This window comes from Lampetra planeri, chromosome 3 (assembly GCF_965212315.1).
Source record: "Lampetra planeri chromosome 3, kcLamPlan1.2.h2, whole genome shotgun sequence".
In the NCBI taxonomy this organism is placed as follows: domain Eukaryota; kingdom Metazoa; phylum Chordata; class Hyperoartia; order Petromyzontiformes; family Petromyzontidae; genus Lampetra; species Lampetra planeri.
The window spans coordinates 19792929-19805832 of record NC_136109.1 but is presented as its reverse complement, the minus strand read 5'-3'; the positions used below and the strand labels follow the sequence as shown (position 1 = coordinate 19805832).

Genomic DNA, 12904 nt, shown 5'->3' with positions numbered 1-12904 from the left:
TCGGTTATCATCCCTCTTTAATGAACACAATCGCAGGCCATGAGGTGAGTGAGCGGGAGACAGAGGAGACGCTGGTTGTGTTAATACCCCCAATAAACCCAACCAGATACAGGCGAACAGTTGAGGTGGTTCAGGACGGAGGTCACAGCGGATTCGGGTGAGAGATCATGGACGGGAGGGAGGGGGGGCAGGTCATGTGTGAGGTCACATTTGGTCATGGTAAGAGGTCATGACCTCAATCCAGTCATTCTCACTCGGTACCAGTCACCACCACTCATCCCCGCTTAGCTCCATGTATCCTGCAACAATCAATCTCCCTCTTCCCACATCGTTTCTCTCCAGCCAACCCCTCTCCTCACACCTCCCCTCTCCTACCCATTCACCTCCTCTTCCCATTCATCCCCTTTCCATTTTATCCGAGCTCACTCATCACCCTACCCCAAGGGATTTCAAACTTCAGTCATTACAACGAGCCAGTCCATCTTTGTACAATGTTGTCTGTTCAAACAAACCAAGTCTTTACATGCCGTTGGATGCTGTGCCTAATTTCAATCGGCACTCTACCCGATGGAGAATTTTGGTAAATGTGGAAAGGGAGATCGACCCCAGAAATGTTTATCAATATTTTCCGCTCAAATGCAAATCATTACACACTACACGCACACCTCACGATTGGTAAAAGAAGCTCAACACATCGTAAAGAGTGCTTACGTTTAATCAACACTCCACATAATTTTGCAGCAGATTGGTAAATGTGGAAGGGCGGACTGTTGTTCAGTTGCAAAAATTAAACTTTGGAAAAGAAAAACGCCGTACTCCCCCCACTGCTGTCGAGGCACCGCCCCATCTCCACTCTCCTGCTATCATGGACGTCAATGAGCATCGAGGGGCCTATTGTGTGCTCCACACGACGCAGAGAGCACTTTGAATCAGTGCTCTCTACATCACGGAGAAGTTTGGTAAATGTGGAAACGCAGACTGGGGTTGGATAAAAGCTACTTAACTTTGGGAAACCCTACCCACATCCCCTCCCCCAATCCTCCCCGCCTGCGCATCAGCGAGTATCAAGGGCCCTGTCGCGCGCCACCACGGCATCGTCAAATCGGATCATGAGGGTCGTGCCCTTGTGCCAGTGGGCGGTGACGCGCGCGGGGAACCCGGCATGAGCCAGCGCCGCCTCCACCACTCCCGCCGTGAACGACGCGCAGTTCAGCGAGCTGTTGTCACGCGGCACCGAGATGAAGGTGTTGATGAGCGGCTCGCGCTCGATGATGTAGTACGTCTTCACATCGTCGTTCGCCTGCTCCAGCTTGTCGGCCTCCTTGCCAAAGAGAGCCTTCCACAGGTTCACCTGCGGGGGCAGTCGAAGGGAAAGAGGTCATAACGAATTGGATGCTCGTTATTACTTGCAAGTTCAAATTCTGCTAGGGGGTTCACTCAGCCCATTATCATCAATAGCAGTGTCACTGGTGGAAATGTTAATAGTGGCAGTGTCAAAAATGGAAGTGTCAATGGCAGTCATGCAGGTGGCAGTATCAATGGTGCTGGTGGTGTCCACCTTAATGAAGAGCAGGGCCCCCAGGAGCCTCGTGTCCCTGCGTCCTGGCCGCTCCCTCAGCACCAGTGTGTCCAGCGATCGCGCACCCACGTGGCGGCCCAGCTCACTCAGCCTCGCCTGCACCGCAAGCAGGTGGCACTTGAGTTAGTGCAGCAAGGTGAGTGTAGGGGTCAGTTGGTGTAGCAAGGTGAGTGTAGGGGTGAGTTGGTGTAGCAAGGTGAGTGTAGGGGTGAGCTGGTGCAGCAAGGTGAGTGTAGGGGTGAGTTGGTGTTGGCTGGTGAGTGTAGGGGTGAGTTGGTGTTGGCTGGCGAGTGTAGGGGTGAGCTGGTGCAGCAAGGTGAGTGTAGGGGTGAGTTGGTGTTGGCTGGTGAGTGTAGGGGTGAGTTGGTGTTGGCTGGCGAGTGTAGGGGTGAGCTGGTGCAGCAACGTGAGTGTAGGGGTGAGTTGGTGCAGCAAGGTGAGTGTGGGGGTGAGTTGGTGTTGGCTGGTGAGTGTAGGGGTGAGTTGGTGTTGGCTGGTGAGTGTAGGGGTGAGTTGGTGCAGCAAGGTGAGTGTAGGGGTTAGTTGGTGCAGCAAGGTGAGTGTAGGGGTGAGTTGGTGTTGGCTGGTGAGTGTAGGGGTGAGCTGGTACAGCAAGGTGAGTGTAGGGGTGAGTTGGTGTAGCAAGGTGAGTGTGGGGGTGAGTTGGTGTTGGCTCGTGAGTGTAGGGGTGAGTTGGTGTTGGCTGGCGAGTGTAGGGGTGAGCTGGTGCAGCAAGGTGAGTGTAGGGGTGAGTTGGTGCAGCAAGGTGAGTGTAGGGGTGAGTTGGTGTTGGCTGGTGAGTGTAGGGGTGAGCTGGTGCAACAAGGTGAGTGTAGGGGTGAGTTGGTGCAGCAAGGTGAGTGTAGGGGTGAGTTGGTATTGGCTGGTGAGTAGGGGTGAGTTGGTGTTGGCTGGTGAGTAGGGGTGAGTTGGTGTTGGCTGGTGAGTGTAGGGGTGAGCTGGTGCAGCAAGGTGAGTGTAGGGGTGAGTTGGTGTAGCAAGGTGAGTGTAGGGGTGAGTTGGTGTTGGCTGGTGAGTGTAGGGGTGAGTTGGTGTTGGCTGGTGAGTGTAGGGGTGAGTTGGTGTTGGCTGGTGAGCGAGTCCCCGTGTCGCCCATCACCTGCAGCTCACTGACGGAGTAGACCCGCGCCTGGCTGTACTGCACCATCTCGGAGAAGAGCAGAGCGAAGGCGCTGAGAGCCACCTCGGAGCGACCGCGACCCAGACTCCGCTCCAGCAGACTCGACTTGCCCTTCGTGAAGCGGCTCTCCATACTCCTTCAACAAACAAACAACAGCACAAACGACCTCAACCATAGCTGAAACAAATAATACAATGGCAGTAAGTATAGTAGCGACTTCTATAGCTAACGAACATCGGGACCGTTGCAGAACTCTGCAGCAGCAAAGGCAACAACAGCTGTAGCTACAACAGTTGTAGCAATGGCTCAGGCGACAACAGCTCTAAGAACAACAATAATAATAAGCATAGCAGCAACCACGGCGATTTATCAGCAAATATTTAAGAAGTATCTGCAACTACAACAGCTTAAGCTACCAACAACTCGAGCAGCAACCATAGCAACAAAACCATAGAAGCGACAACAACAACTGCAGCAGCAGAATCTGTTGAAGCAGCAACAAAAACAACTGCAGCAGCAGAATCTGTTGAAGCAGCAACAACAACAACAACTGCAGCAGCAGAATCTGTTGAAGCGGCAACAACAACAACAGCAGCAGCAGAATCTGTTGAAGCAGCAACAACAACAACTGCAGCAGCAGAATCTGTTTAAGCAGCAGCAACAGCAACAACTGCAGCAGCAGAATCTGTTGAAGCAGCAGCAACAGCAACAACTGCAGCAGCAGAATCTGTTGAAGCAGCAGCAACAGCAACAACTGCAGCAGCAGAATCTGTTGAAGCGGCAACAACAACAACTGCAGCAGCAGAATCTGTTGAAGCGGCAACAACAACAACAGCAGCAGCAGAATCTGTTGAAGCAGCAACAACAACAACTGCAGCAGCAGAATCTGTTGAAGCGGCAACAACAACAACTGCAGCAGCAGAATCTGTTTAAGCAGCAGCAACAGCAACAACTGCAGCAGCAGAATCTGTTGAAGCAGCAGCAACAGCAACAACTGCAGCAGCAGAATCTGTTGAAGCAGCAGCAACAGCAACAACTGCAGCAGCAGAATCTGTTGAAGCAGCAGCAACAGCAACAACTGCAGCAGCAGAATCTGTTGAAGCAGCAGCAACAACAACAACTGCAGCAGCAGAATCTGTTGAAGCAGCAACAACAACAACTGCAGCATCTGTTGAAGCAGCAACAACAACTGCAGCAGCTGCTGGACTCCGATAGCGACACAAGCAGCAGGGGGAGCAGCAGCAGCAGCAGCTCCACCTCACCTCGCGTGACCTGCTGCTGCTGCCTGTGGCTTGGGCTGCTGCTGCTTCTGCTGCTGCAGCTGCCTCCTCTCTTGCCGGCGTCCTTGGCTTGGGCTGCTGCTTCTTGTTTCCTTCTCGTCTCTCTCTTGCTGCTCGCCTTGTTCAGCTGTTCCTGCTGCTGCCGCTGCTGTTGTTAATGTTGAACCTTCTATAGCTTCAGATGCTGGTTATCCTCTTGCTGATGCCGATTCTGCTGCTGCTTCAGATGTCTCCCTCTCTGCTGCTCTGTCTGCGACTCCCTGCCGCTCTCTCTCGGCTTCTCCCCCTGCTTCTCTCTCTCCCTGCTTCTCTCTCTCCTGCTTCTCTCTCCCCCTGCTTCTCTCTCTGCTGCGTCTCCCCCTGCTTCTCTCTCCCCCTGCTTCTCTCTCTCCTGCTTCTCTCTCCCCCTGCTTCTCTCTCTACTGCGTCTCCCCCTGCTTCTCTCTCTCCCCCTGCTTCTCTCTCTCCTGCTTCTCTCTCCCCCTGCTTCTCTCTCTACTGCGTCTCCCCCTGCTTATCTCTCCCCCTGCTTCTCTCTCTGCTGCGTCTCCCCCTGCTTCTCTCTCTCTCCCTGCTTCTCTCTCTCCCCCTGCTTCTCTCCCCGCTGCTGTTGCTGTCACGCAGATCGCGGAAGTGCCCTGGAACTGGATGGCGTTGACCCCGGAAGTTGATTTTATTTGTTATTCGGGGTCGTACACAAATGACGTCACGCGGTTTTGGACGCTTTTTGACGTCACAAAAAGTCAGACCCCCTCAAATATGACGTCACAAAGCTCTACCCCACCCCCTCCTCGTCACACATCGTCACAAATGTCTGAACCCCCCCTAAGTGCGTGACGTCATTTATGGACGGTCCCTTATTTAAAATGTTAATTATTTGGTCACTTGTGTTGATTGTCATGTTATCATTATTGAGGGATACATGTGTTGACACTGTTGTATTCACTGCTAAATGGAAAATAATGACGACAATGACGATAATTCTGCTGCCGCATGGAACTTGCCACCTGATGACGTCAGAGGGGGTGGGGCTTCCGTGACGTCACACACTTCGCCGTGACGTCACACACACACCGCCGTGACGCAAACGGTGAGCTCGGGATCATTGACGTTTCGGGCAACGGCCCTTCATAAATGTATACGCTACGAAGGGTTAGTCCCCGAAACGTCGCCTATTATTTATTTGTTTTTCGTGGTAGGCCACACGCGGTGTTATTGACGAATGTTACGTGTTGTTGTTGTTCGTTTGTGCTTGGACACTGCCACCGTCAACGCAGCAGCATCACCACGTGATGTGGACATGTGGTGATGTACTCATTAGGCAGAGGAAGTCATTCATTAATGCTGGAGCCTGGGCTTGAGCAGGCGCACGGAGTCCCAGACAGTGGGGGCAGCAGAGGGGAATGAGCGACCGCCCCATCCACGACAGAAAGCCTTGGTTGCTGGAGCAGAGAGTGCGTGGAAGGGTGTGGAGTGAGATGAGAGGGGAGAGGTAGGAGAGTGCGTGGAGGGGGAGTGGAGTGAGATGAGAGGGGAAGGGTAGGGGAGTGTGTGGAGGGGTAGGAGAGTGAGATGAGAGGGGAGAGGCAGGAGAGTGAGATGAGAGGGGAGAGGTAGGAGAGTGCGTGGAGAGGAGTGGAGTGAGATGAGAGGGGAGAGGCAGGAGAATGAGAAACCCACGATGCGTTCACCAATAAACTGCCACGGCACTATATTCTTAGGTTTTTTTCGGTAAAGTCACGTAGGTAAAACATCAAAATTAATGAAAATAAAATAAAAATCACGACGTTTCGGAGGCAACACAAGTCTCCGTCATCAGGTGGGACCGTCACAGCCAGATTAGCTGCATCAAGTGCCACGGCACTGTTGACAAGGCCGGTCTGCACATGACGTCACGCACCCCCGAGGTGACACTGAGTGTCCCCGCGAGACATTACGTCACGCGCTTGGGTGGTCCTCTCGGTTCGAACTTTGACCCCAAGCGCCAGGAGCTGGATCTGTTGAGTTAAACTCGCGCTCGCTCGTACAAACACTCTAATTCGTCTTAATTCGTCTTAATTAATACACTCTAATGCAAACACTCTAATTAGTGTTATACATACACTCTAATTAGTCCAACGCAAACACTCTGATTAGTCCGATACACTCGAAATAGTCGAATACGTCCACTCATGCGTACACCCTAACGCGCACACACACTGCAACTTGGTGACGTCAGGGTGGCCGTGAAGTCACCACGGCGTGTGTGCCAGGCTAGGTGCAGGTGTGTGTGTATAAAGATGTTAACGTGTGTGCAATTGTGCACAGTTCAACTGTGCAAGTTTTAATTTGTTTAACGATGTGAGACCAGGGGATGTGTGTTTGTCTCATTCGCAAGATGTCACTGGGTCACCAAATTTACAAAAGCAATAACAATAACAATACAGCGATGAAGCAGTATTGTGTTGTACAGGTATGGCTGGCCATGTGTGTGTGTACAGGTTCGATCCACGCTCACGGCCAACACCGCCAGTGACGATTATCTGAACCAGTCTTGGGCCTCCACTAGGTCGACTCAGCCTCAAATAAGTACCTGGTGCGGTGTGTAAACATGGCAACTGGGGAGACAAAGGCGGTCGGGCGTGGTGCTGGCCACCCACCCCCTCGAGTGCCGTGCCGACCAAAGGTACTCGCTAAACAGCACTTGCCCCAACAGTCTGTGAAGGTTATAGGGGGATCTTTGTGCGTGTGTACAGGTGTGTCCAGGTGTATGCGACAATGGCGATGGAGGGCGAGCCGGGTTTTGTGGTGAAATTCCTGTACCTCCTGACCCTCTCCACTGCGTGGGGCATGGGGATCTGGGTGACATTCATTTCAGGTATGAATGCTTTTTCATCACCATCATGAGCTTTAGCCAAATTTCTCCCAACCAGGTGGCTCCTACATTATGAGACCTCCTTTGCCAGTAGCAAGATATAGTAATAGGTTTTTACCCTTTTATCTGGCACCAAAACTGACACCTTTATACAAGGGATCATGTTTGCAATAACCACAACACAAGCCAGATACAAACCTATTACTTTATCTTGATACTGGCAAAGGAGGTCTCATATGCTTACCCCGAGCTCTTAATACTTTGATAGTGCGCTGTTTTTTAGTTGTACGCCTTTTGACGTCATCTGGTCCAACACCAATGGAGACTAGGCTCTAAGAAAAGCTGTCTCAGGTGTGGACCAATCAATTTCAAGGACAGTGTATATCATTATCAGAGTTGTCTATTTTTGTTTGCATTTTGACTGCTTGTGGTTATTGCAAACACGATCCCTTGTATAAAGGTGTCAGTTTTGGTGCCAGATTAAAGGGTAAAAAGCTATTACCAGGTGGCTCCTCCTTGTTTCTTCCAGTGTTAGTGTGTCTCTTCCCCAGCGTATCCTCATCTCTTCCCATATTTTCGCCTAACATTTTCACCATATCTCCATGTGTCTGCGCCTACATCTCCACCGTATCTCTCAGTTTCCCTGTGGCATCACCCATCGCTTCCATATCTGGTCCCTTTCTCTCCATATCCCCATGTTTCCGCGTCTCCCCAGGTCTACTCTTTCACCAACACATTCCAACCCCCATGTTCTCTCACCTGTTCAGGTTTCATGATACATGGATGCCGTGGTGGCTAGATGTGAACTACCTCGCCTGGTATACAGGAGGTCGTTGGTTCCATCCCAATCCTGACGTCTGTTTATTGGGAGTTTGCGGTGTCTCTCTTCCCGTGGTCATGTGGGTTTTTCTCCGGGTCCTCCGGTTTTTTCCCCTCCACATTTAGAAACATACCTTTTCGAGTATTAGGCTGCTATTCATTCCCAAATGATAAACCATGTCGTTGAGCTATCATGTGGCCAGGTCGCTCCTGAATAAGACCTATATAGCCCAGTTGGCCTTACCTGGTAACATACAATGTTTTAGTTTATCTTCTTGGTTCTTTCGGTAAAGTCACGTAGAATGGAAATAATAAAATAATAATAAGAAAAATTCTTTATTTTATTTTATTATTTCCCTTCTACGTGACTTTACCAAAAGAACCAAGAAGATGAATCCCTGCAGTCACGAAAGCTTAAAATCGAAATGTTTTAGTTTAGTTTAGTTTACTTCGCCACTCCATTCCCACCCCATGCACCCCCCCCCCCGCCCTCCTCGTGTTCTCTTTCCGCAGGTCTCATCATGCGTCAGCACCTGCCGCGCCAGTGGCTGCGCAGCGTACAGGGCCTCCTCTTCCCCATCTACTTCATGCTCGGCTCGTGCTGCTCCATCCTCAACCTCGCGCTCTTCGCCCTCTACCACCCGCGCGAGGCGCTCGATACGCAGGAGGTGGTGCAGGTCAGAGGTCGTAACTTGCTTCTCGCTTCTAACGCGGAGAGCACGGACGGCGTTGGCTTCTCACTTCCTCGCAAATGGCGTACTGTGACCGGTTCTTGCTTTCCACCAATCACAGATGGCATTTATTGTGTTTCTCATCTGATGAGCTCATGCTGATAACACAATTGCAAACTTGATTTGAAGCTTTCGTGACTGCAGGAATTACTCTTTGGTTCTTTCGGTAAAGTCACGTAGAAAGAAAATAAATTAAAGAGATGCACAACATTGACACACAGAGTGTATCTGCTGTGTGTCTCTCTCTCTCTGTGTCTCTGTGTTGTCTCTTTCTGCTTGTGTGTCTGTCTGTGTCTCCGTGTCTGTGTTGTGTCTCTCTCTCAAATTTAGCAATCTTTGGAAGAAGGTAATCAACCAGGTAAGGTGCTGACTGTTGTGTTAGCCGACTCTCTGTGTTGTATTGCATTGTATTTCTAAGTTCACTCGGTTTGTTTTCTACCTGATGACGATTGCTTGTATTACAATCGAAACGTCGTATTATATTATTAAATGTATTTTCTTTCTATGTGACTTTACCGAAAGAGTAACACAATTGCAATTAATTAAAATAAATAAACCATTTATTTTTGTGAATTGATAAATCTTCATATTCCAACCATCCACAGGTGTGTGGCTCCCTCCACTCACGATGCACGCCCCCCCCCCCAACCTCACATCTGTGTAGATGTGGCTGTGGCTCGTGTCCGTGGTGAGCTGGGCTCTCAACGCGCGCTGGTTCAGCGACACAACCATCGCGAGCCTTGAGAAGATGACCGCCATAGAAATAGAACACGGCATTCTGGGACAAGAGCCCGCCCAACCGATCAATAAGGAAGGGCCGCCTTCCGGCCAATCACAGGTGGGTGTGACGGTGGAAATTTTGAAGCGAATTTTTGCATTCTTTAATTAGACCGGTGGGGTGTGTGTCAATGTGGTCACAGCACTAACATTGTTTTAAAATTCATGTGTTCAATTCCCAGTAGGGGGTAAGATCAGCTCATTCATAATTTATGATCCACATATAACATCATCATCGTCATCACCCCCTTTGTGGTTAACAGTGTGTGTATTACACATAGCCTGACCAGCACCAAAGTAATGTGGAATATTTAACACCGGCTACAATGATGTATGCTGCCCCACGGTTATTGAGAGTAGGGGTATGTTAACTTTCTGATCTGCTCTTTGAGCAAGGGTAACCTGGTTTCCTACAGAGATGTAGGTGTTAGTCGATCCAATTAAAATGGTTCAAGTATAAAATACACAGTACAGCAGTGCGACAATGACCCATGACGAGAGATTGATTTCAGCTGGGACTATCCGGGTCGGTGGCCTGGAAAATATTTACACGCCTGGGATACCACATCCATTATACATTTTTCAATTACTGTGGCTACTCTTCACATGCCACCTCCAGTTCAGCAGCAACCCAGGAAATATTCAGTGAGAAATTAAGACCTGCCTATGAACACTAACCCCCAAGAGTTTTTTCACCATGCAGAACGCGCAGGACATGAAGGAGAAGTGTGCCCAGCTGGAGGAGCGCGACCAGAAGTACAGTCGCGCTGTCGGGCGATTCCGTCGATACCACAAGGCCTCCCTCTTCGCAAACTTCGTCAGTCTGGGCTGCACGGGGATCAGCCTGGCACTCGTGGCACAGCACCTCGGAGCTCTGTGAAGAGGGGTCCGAGTTGGCGAGTGGCCAGGAGAGTGGCTGGATAGGTATAAGGGTGGATCCATGAGTATAAGGGTGGGATGGTGAGTGGGTAGGCAGGTGATTGGGTGGGTAAGTGGGTGAGCAGGTGGGTGAGTGAACTGTTTTTAAGTGTTTAGTTTGTTGCTCTGACCCGCATCTCTGATTAGCGCGGTTGGCAATGTACGGTGCGAACGAAGTTCAACTAACATACATTTGGTGAAGGTGTTTGTAAATGGGTGAGTGGGTGGGGAGATGGGTAACATTAGTGAGCACTGAATGAGCAGTGAGTAGGTGGATGAAAGCACTGGTCTTGTAGTTGTTTTTGAAGCACGTCTTGATGCATATCTTTCTGTAACATTCCGTTAAATTTTTTACGTCCAATTGAGGTCACTTTAACACTACTCCTAATTGCGCCCTCCCCAAATCCCCAATTGTGAAAATTAAAACACTGAATCAGAGTCGTTGTCGTCCTTGTTATATTTGCATACATTTTTTATTTTTTTTAACAAAAACCAGATGCGCATGATCAATCGCTCCAAGGCACGGGATTTTGAGTTCAAGGTTAGTTTGGAGTTGTAGGTAGAGAATAGGGGTAAGTTAGGGTTGGTGTTTAACTATACAAAAGAGTCCGTGTCCACCACAACTCCTACAGCCAGAAACAAATACCCTGTTTAGAACGATAGAGCACCTATTGAGGTCTGCATGGCTCACAGAGTTCATGAGGCCAGTACCAAGCCCAGCCACCGTCTTCTCCCCAGTGCTTAGGATTAGATTCCACACTCATTTATGGCCCAGTCAACTTACGAGAGGCCCAATGCAAGGCTCAGATACTACATATCGCTGATGCTATGCACTGCAACTTGGAATCGAACCCAGGTCACTGGGATTGTAGTGCAGTGCGCAAACTATTACACCATTCCCTCACCCCACAAACACAAAGGTTGCCCATATAGCCTCAACACATTGTTGGGTTAAGTGCTGTTACCAAGCACCTATCAAGGACAGCACGGGACGAGGGGTTGGGTGGCCAACACCATGCCTGGCCCCCTTTGCCTCCCCAGTGCTGATGTGTTTCGACACTGCACCAGTTACTCATTTAAGGCTGAGTCAACCTACCACATACACACTCGCACACACACACACACACCTTGTTCCCTTCCAGTGTTCAAAGCAAGATAAACATTTTGTATAAGAAAATAAAACTTAAAAATATATATTTTTTAAAACCCAGTAAACTTGTTACCCCAGTAGTGTTCAGATTAAATGTACAACCTAAAGATAAAGCACACGTATACATATATTTAGATATTTACATACAGATACGAAGACATACACATGCAACACAGTCGAGATGTTTTTAGAATGTTTTGAGAATATAACTGTTACAATGAAGCATAGTGAACACTCACTCTTCAATACCAACCTTATCCCTAACGTGAACGTATACGAACCATAACAGTATCCTGAAAACCAACATCAGCCCTAAACATAACTCAATTGTTAATCCTAAATTTAGCCCTACCTCAAATACTATAACTGAAACCTAACTCGAAGCCGAACCCATTTGCGCTAAACCCAACACCAACCGTAATTCCCACCTTGAACGCCTAATAATACAACCACCCCTACACTTCTTTTTTATATCTCGATTTAAAGCTTTCGTGACTGCAGGGATTCATCTTCTTGGTTCTTTCGGTAAAGTCACGTAGAATGGAAATAAAAAAATAATAAAAAATACAACTTAATAAAATAATTATCACGACGTTTCGGCCACAACGCAAGCAGCCGTCCTCAGGTGAAGAACGCTGTCTTTCTGACAGACCTGTTCTTTACCTGAGGACGGCTGCTTGCGTTGTGGCCGAAACGTCGTGATAATTATTTTATTATGTTTTTATTTTATTCTTTTTTATAAATACGGAGATATTTTTCTTTCTCTGCTCCGGGTGCTTGGAGGAAGCCACAGTGACCGAGGTCACTTATCTCATTGTTCCGTTCTCCGCTCGGAAAATGTGTTTTTTTTGTTAAATTCTAAGATTCATCAATCTTCTGTCAGGAGTGTAAATTCAATATTGGCCAAACAGCACCATCTCAATTGCAGGCTCAGACATTTGCAGTAAATGTTGTTTGCGAGCACCTATTAAGACCGGAATGGTGCACGAAGGGGTGGTGTGGTCATTGCGATCCGCAGCTAACTGCATTCGTTTCCCAAGTACTCATATTTACACCCCCATGTCAGGTATTCATTTAAGGCTCAGTCGACCTAACCGAGGTACACAACAGGTTCAGATTCCTGGTAAGAGATGTTATTCATGTCCAGATATCGAACCCAGTTAAATTGTGTCGCCTGTCCATGCATTCACACATACATGTGACCTACACACAGATACATGTACACACGCACACACACTTGTACACAGAGATATACATAAATAGACATTTACTGTAAATACACCCCACAAAGACCTGTACACATGCATGTACAGCACACATGCGCATGCACAACCGGTACCTAGGTCAGTTTTAGCGTTAAGCTCACGTCAAATGTTCGGCTGAGAGCCAAGGCGAGCCACTTGCCCAGACCCAAATTTAGTACAGTGTACAACTCAGTCCACAGCCTAAATTAATAAAACCAGCCCCACTAAAGTCTCATGTCCCGGGCCAGTGGGAACAGTGGCAGCTCGGAGACAAAATGTGCCCCTTCCACGGACACTGATCAGTGAAAATAACCGCCGTTCACTTTTATCAAGATATCTCTTTGCACGTGAGCCAATGTCACGTGTCTTCCGACTACATTTGAGTGGATTTGGGTTTTTTGATTATGGTGA

The 12904-nt window shown here is 48.9% G+C and overlaps 2 protein-coding genes across 5 annotated transcripts; one reads left to right on the top strand and one right to left on the bottom strand.

The window, feature by feature from the left end:
• Window positions 1-2: 2 nt before the first annotated feature.
• TRAPPC5 (trafficking protein particle complex subunit 5) lies at window positions 3-4659 on the bottom strand. Its single transcript, XM_078622986.1, has 4 exons — window positions 3983-4659; window positions 2700-2856; window positions 1559-1675; window positions 3-1351 (listed from the first exon to the last, which is right to left on the bottom strand). The coding sequence occupies exons 2-4, from the start codon at window positions 2850-2852 to the stop codon at window positions 1055-1057; spliced, it is 567 nt and encodes a 188-aa protein (XP_078479112.1). The 5' UTR covers window positions 2853-2856; window positions 3983-4659; the 3' UTR covers window positions 3-1054.
• A 390-nt stretch (window positions 4660-5049) lies between these two features.
• On the top strand, window positions 5050-10537 carry TMEM205 (transmembrane protein 205). Of its 4 annotated transcripts, none has more exons than XM_078622970.1 (5): window positions 5050-5090; window positions 6736-6857; window positions 8187-8350; window positions 9069-9242; window positions 9885-10537. In XM_078622970.1, the coding sequence occupies exons 2-5, from the start codon at window positions 6758-6760 to the stop codon at window positions 10059-10061; spliced, it is 615 nt and encodes a 204-aa protein (XP_078479096.1). In that variant the 5' UTR covers window positions 5050-5090; window positions 6736-6757; the 3' UTR covers window positions 10062-10537. The 4 variants fall into 4 exon arrangements, with proteins under 4 accessions (XP_078479096.1, XP_078479104.1, XP_078479083.1 ...); XM_078622978.1 differs by lacking the exon at window positions 5050-5090 and adding an exon at window positions 5466-5819; XM_078622957.1 differs by lacking the exon at window positions 5050-5090 and adding an exon at window positions 5872-5999.
• The last annotated feature ends 2367 nt before the right edge of the window (window positions 10538-12904 follow it).